The following is a 6,272-nucleotide window of genomic DNA, read 5'->3' on the forward strand; positions in this document are numbered from 1 at the left end:
GAGAAACAAATTGCCATAACTTGGAAGACTGTAACACAGGGATTCATTCCATAATATTGTACCATTCTAATAGTCCATCTTTTCAGGGTCCTGTTTTGGATGGGATATTGAACTAGATAAGCCTTTACTGGGCTTTCTAGTTGCATATCCTGCAAGAATCCTTCCAAAAATCACATCTGAGGAACACACCGAGCGAAGCTTTAAGTCCATTTTTCACTGATTTTTACTCATCTGTCTCCCACATACACCTRTTTGCCCATTCCTTTGCTCCTGTAGGTTCCCATCAGTTCTGACACTGATGGCTATTCCAGGAAGTTATTCCATGTCCCCTGACTTTGATCTACCTATTTAGATTGGGAATCACTGTCTTATATTTTGATAGAGTTCTAGTAGAGCTTTTCCCATGCCATTATAATACAAACAATGGCATATTGTCATATTCTCTAAAACTGGAAGAGTAGAAGCTTTATAGATGAATGTGTGTGTCAATGATAGTAGCTTTATTCTACCCATAGCAAGCAGCAGAAATCACTCACATTTAAAAAAGAGCCCCTTTTTTCAGGTCAAAAGCAAGGAAAATAACAAAATCAATTTTCCTCTTCTGTCTTCAGCTTTTCCCTAATCCCTGAGGCAACAATGGCAAAAAACAGCTCAGGGAAGAAGGTTCGAATGTAAACTGCTGCTCTGGGGATGGGATTTGCCATAAGCACCTCCTGCTTCTTCCTGCTCACTGTGTGCAGCACCTCCTCTGCCACCTCCACTGGGTGCACACCATAGGACACCTTCCTGAAAAAGACTGCAAATGAGAGAGGAGTAAGAGCTACAGACAGCCAGATATCCTGAGAGAAGGGGGTTAAAACAATATACAACTAGTGCATCAGTCAAATCAGTTTAATTCCTACACACTTGTAATCTCTTCCCCACTCCGTTCTCCTTATCAGTATGTCAGCAAGATCTTTTTATAATTTTGAAGTAAAATCCTAACAGTCCCTAAGAAAAGGAGCAACCTGAGTGCAATGGAGCTCTCCCTTTGGACCTTTCATGCTCTCCTCCACCTCCATTCCTGATGCCCTGGTGTATTTATTTTCTCAATCATGTTGTCTCGCTCTATATTCCTTCTCTTTTCACCAGGCTCATTTTACCTCTCCAATATCTTTTTTTCTCCTTATGCCTGTTCATCCTTTCTGTCATTTCCATTATTTTTCCGATACTCTTTTCTTTACCCTGGAAAAGCCTCCATCCTGCTGTAAGTGCCTCATTTTCATCAACCTAAACTTACATTTCCAAATAGATGCCTCCCAGTTGCCTGGTGCTGGTTGGCGATGGTATGAACAGATGAAGGTTGGATTCACAGTGCTGACWGAAATATCAAATTCTTCCATTTCAGCTCTAAGACAATCAAAAAAGCCTACAGCAGCATGCTTYGAAGCAGCATCTAAAAGAAAAAAGCCCACATAAACATGATTAGATATATGATTGCATGGAAGCAAATGTATAATACAGCATYGATGTTTGGGAAAATGAGCATGGAATGAAAAGGCAAAAGAAAAGTGAATTATTTCACCTAGTGAAATTATCATATGACATAKTTAAAACAAGCAACAAATTATCTATGTAGGACAATTGTGCAWGCAGTGTCTTGGATATGTCAAACAGCACGTGTCTGCATTTCCCAGTTTGTAATAGTATGTCCTGGGTTAGGAAATAGCAATTCTATTATCTCTGCAGTTCAAAAATGTCTTTGGTGGATGGAATTGTCCCCACAGCTTCTGTTTCTGCAGTTTGTAACACATTGATAAAATGCAGTGAAATATATGTCCACTGCTGGAATGCAGTTTCCTTATGCTTTGTAAACTAATTAGGACTCTGCCCTGCAGAAGCAATCTGAGAYACTTTTAAAGTGAATTTTAAAGGAACTGAATGTCAAGACTTTCTTATCTGCTTTTAGTGTCCTTTTATTGAGAACATAATGAAAGTAAGATGACAGTATGTGAAACTTGACCAASAGACAGAACTGTGTGTTCAGTGCAGCAGAACTGCAAAGCACTAAATCACCTTTTATTTGACTCAGTTTATAGTGAAAATCAGTCTGTGCATATTTAGACAATGGCAGGTGTTCTCTGGGAATGGAAAGATATTTCTCCATGTATTCATTTTGACATTCCTTCTTCTGGCAGCTTCATTTCATGCTACATAAATATTGGTAGGGGCACTRTAAGAACTCTGTTGGCTCTTCTGCTTCTTATGGCTTTATACACATACAGTATATCTGTACTGTGCATTACAATTGTCTGTACCCTAGATGGAAAGTATTCCAGATGTCACATCAATGTGTTGTTTCCTTTTTAAACCCTTTTTGTAGTTTTTACACTTCTTTTGAGATGGGAGACCAGAATAGCATACTATACTCAAGATGTGGGCACTGCATAGATTTATGCATATATTTACAAAGATGTGTTTTAATTTATTTTCTCTTCTGCTTTCCTTTTCAATTCTGTCACTGTGATTTGCTTTCATGGAACCATAAGTCACAATTCTGAGGTCTTGCAGACTTTTTAATTCAGAGCCCATCATTCACTCTGACTTTCTGTCAAGTTAAAAATGTCTGTTTAGATAYGTCCCAAGTTTAAAATGTCTATTTACATCTCTCCTATATTTTCTGTCCACTAATTTCATATTTTATTAATTGAAAGACCTTCCATAATAATTTCAAACAGCCTTGTTTCCTTAGGAGTTTTGGGTGAAAGACTTCCTGGAAAATTTTCTGGAAAGCCAAACAGAAAGCAATTACTACATCTCCTTCCCACTCCCCCACCTAAATACATTAACTGCATCAGGCTTTCTTCGCAAAGCAATAGCTCTTATCTACTCATATTTTATATTTATACACTATTCTTCATTATGCTTTCTACCAATATCCACACTACAGATTAGATACAGATTTTATCTGTACAATATATATTTTTATATATATATAAAAACTGCTATCACATTTTATATAATCTTATTCTCAAATACCCTAGGCAGCAATTACATTTCAAAGATAGCATTTTAATTATTTTTAATTGAGTTCCTCTTTGAAAAAAATTCAGCCAAATACTGTAGTAATACTGAATTTTGATGCAAATTATAACTTTTAATAACAAATTATGAGTGTCATGGACTACTCACAACTCAGGCATTGCAATGCTTGCTTTGGCTATGTATAACTTACAAGCTGCACGAAATGGGATTCCAATTTTCCCTTGGATGCTGTTAATTAGAACAATTTGGCCAGTTCTTCTTGAGATCATGTTAGGAAGAATGGCTGCAAAAAGAGAAACACAAGAAAGAGCCACATAAGTAAAAGAGCTGAGTGTATTTTGTGAAAAGGAGTAACAGATGAAGTGTAAATAGCAGAACTTCAGTGAAGGTTGTCTCAATACTGCAAGCAAAAGTATCACAAAATCCAGTAAAAGGAAACTGTCTTCTAAACTTCACCTGAATTCTACATGCAGAGTTGGCCGCAGTATTAACTTATCTAATTGCCAATCTGCTTTAAGTGATAACAGCAAAAAAAGGAAAAAAACAGAAATACCTTTTGTTAATGTTATAGGCCCAAAATAGTTGGCATCCATGATCTTTTTATCCAGTTCCAATGAAATGCTCTGCACTGCTCCTTTCACTTTCATACTTGCATTGTTGATCAGTATATCCACACAGCCATAGCAATTCAGGATTTCCTTAGCTACATCTCGAATGCAGCTTATGTCTGAGATATCCAGAAGTATGAGCTTTGGTGCATATGTCTAATAAASAAAAGACTCATTTCAATGGTGCTTGTTATACACAAATTGTATTTCTATTTATTTGTCTTGTAAATGAATTTACCTTGATAATTGAAGTGTTTTTATCATTCTCACATAAGCTTAAGCTTTTTAATTTAAATCTCTCTAGAAAAAAAGATAATTCAGCAATGAGAGCTGGGATTGTTCAGCCTGGAGAAGGCTYTGGGGGACCTTAATGCCTCTTCCAGTGCCTAAAGGAGCTCCAAGAAAGCTGAAGAGGGACTTTGGACCAGGGTCTGGAGTGACAGGACAAGGGTGAAYGGCATCCCACTGCCAGAGGGCAGGGTTAGATGGGATATTGAGAAGAWATTCTTYCCTCTGAGGGTGGTGAGGCTTTGGTGSATGTTGCTCAGAGAAGCTGTGGCTGCCCCATCCCTGTAACTGTTCAAGACCAAGTTGGATGGGGTTTGGAGGAACCTGGGATAGTGGAAGGTGCCCCTGCCCTTAGCAGGGAGTGGCACTCGGTAGTGTTTAAAATCCCTTCCAGTCCAACCCATTCTGTGATTCTGTGGTTCWGTCACAATGGGCATTCAYAGACACTGAATTTCAGATGAAGCAGAACACCAGGGGAAGGGTAAAGGTGGACTAGCTCCTAGTTTTGTCTCTCTTGTAATCAATGGAGACAGAAAATACACACAAGGGTGACTCCCACCAGTTCAAGTCGTGATCCTTCTGGGAATAATCCTTTGCTGACAACAGAGAATAGGGTATAGTGCTTTGATAAATAAGCTACATATACCTGGGGACAGATGGAAGGTAGGAATTGCTTGTTTTTGTTCTAGGTTATCCAAATGGAGTTTACATTTGTATGATTTCTGCAAAAATGGATTTTATCAGCCATGGGACAGAGGAATGAACTTGAAGGTTTTTCTCTTACTTAGACAATTGTATTACTTAGACAATGTAACGAAGAACCCTTAGTCATACTTAATAATTTTTCCTAGTTGAATCTGTGCAGGCTAACATTAACACACTACTTCTGTGGTTATTTATACAGATGAATGAAGCTCACTGCAAAAAAAAAAAGCAAATATTTGTTGGTCTGATGATCAATAGCTGTAATATTTATATGATGCCTTCAGGAACATCTGTGCACTGGAATTTGTCAACTGTATGTTGGTCACAGAAGGATAGCATTCCCAAGAGCTGGAGATAGCTGCCAAAGAGCTGGAGCAGGGGCAGTCCTGCATGTCTACTGTCAGGATGACCCAGCCAGTGGCCATGAGGAAAAGACAGTKCTATTTTTTACTCCCAATTCCTTCTGCCTGGGACTTTTCGCAAAACAGAGAAGAAACTCAAAATTAATTTGATATTTACACCCATGTCCGACTTCTTGAGCTCACTAATTACGTGAAAAACTGATGRCATTTCCTGTCATTAAAGAAGCATTTGCATCCCTTTCATCCAAATTATCAGGCAAAATCTTCTGCTGAAGATTTCTAGCTGGGTGGCTTGTTCAGAATACAGGAGCACTCAGATGCTTTACAGGAATTGCCTTGGATTAGCTCAAGAGAGCAGGATTTTGGCATCAGCTCTWAAGACCTTCAGAGGAGTTTCTTTCTTTGTTTCTCTGGACTGTGGTTGGTACCAAATTCACCACTGATAGTGAGTCGTGTTTCTTGTGCATTGTTTTASTGGATCTAAAAGCACATTTTTAGGTTTATCTCAGGCTGTGAATACATACCGTGCTGGGGTCTGTCACACTAATTAAGGCATCATACAAGGCTTCTAACTTTTCCCATGTCCTGCCACACAACACAAGCCTTGCTCCTCCTGCATGAAACACACGAGAACATTCTAGGAGAGAAATACATTCGAAAGAAATAATTATAATAATGACAAATTGATTTTGTTAATTTTTCTTTGAATGGGAGCTGATTTTGCTAATGATGTTGAATCCTTTAAAATTCATTAATTTTGAAATAATATATATGTATGAGAAAACAAGGAAGCATTGAATTGGGGTAGTACATAAGTGAGAAATAAATTTAATGTAATGGTATAATGCATAGTTAATGGYACAGCACAATGCCACTGTTTAATAAGGGGATTTATTAAAAATTAATTAAGAAAATAAAACTATGTCAGTTAATGAATTATGAGATTGAGTTAGAAWTTTTTCTATATATCCTTCACAGACACACTTGCTATAAATAAAAGTACATATAAAAATATATGCCTAAGGTGGTTACAAAATGAATCTTTTGCAAACCTTTACGTCTGCAGCACTATAAAGAAACCAGCCAACCCCARAAAACAGTGACCCCAGCTAGCTCTGTGTGCTACCTTCATGAAACAGTTGGCAACACAGAATTCATCTACAACTTTGAAAAAGAGTAATATAGGTAAAGTTACTTAAACCAGCCCACTGGTAAAGCACCCATGAGAGAGCCCTTTCTCCTACAGACCCTTTGCTCCAGATATAATCCATCCCAAGACCTTTAT

The 6,272-nt window shown here is 37.8% G+C and overlaps 1 protein-coding gene across 1 annotated transcript in view; it reads right to left on the reverse strand.

Annotated features, from left to right (window-relative positions):
• Positions 1 to 24: 24 nt before the first annotated feature.
• The window catches only part of DHRS7C (dehydrogenase/reductase 7C), an 8,373-nt gene continuing 2,125 nt past the window's right edge, over positions 25 to 6,272 (reverse strand). The window contains exons 2-6 of the mRNA XM_057374066.1: positions 5,512 to 5,624; positions 3,578 to 3,788; positions 3,215 to 3,307; positions 1,280 to 1,435; positions 25 to 796 (exon numbers count right to left, since the gene is read on the reverse strand). Of these exons, the coding sequence (XP_057230049.1) occupies positions 588 to 796; positions 1,280 to 1,435; positions 3,215 to 3,307; positions 3,578 to 3,788; positions 5,512 to 5,624 (782 nt within the window). The 3' untranslated portion in view covers positions 25 to 587. The remainder of the gene's footprint in view (positions 797 to 1,279; positions 1,436 to 3,214; positions 3,308 to 3,577; positions 3,789 to 5,511; positions 5,625 to 6,272) is intronic.

This window comes from Malurus melanocephalus, unplaced genomic scaffold, assembly GCF_030028575.1.
Source record: "Malurus melanocephalus ecotype Western Australia unplaced genomic scaffold, MMel_1.1 scaffold_215, whole genome shotgun sequence".
In the NCBI taxonomy this organism is placed as follows: domain Eukaryota; kingdom Metazoa; phylum Chordata; class Aves; order Passeriformes; family Maluridae; genus Malurus; species Malurus melanocephalus.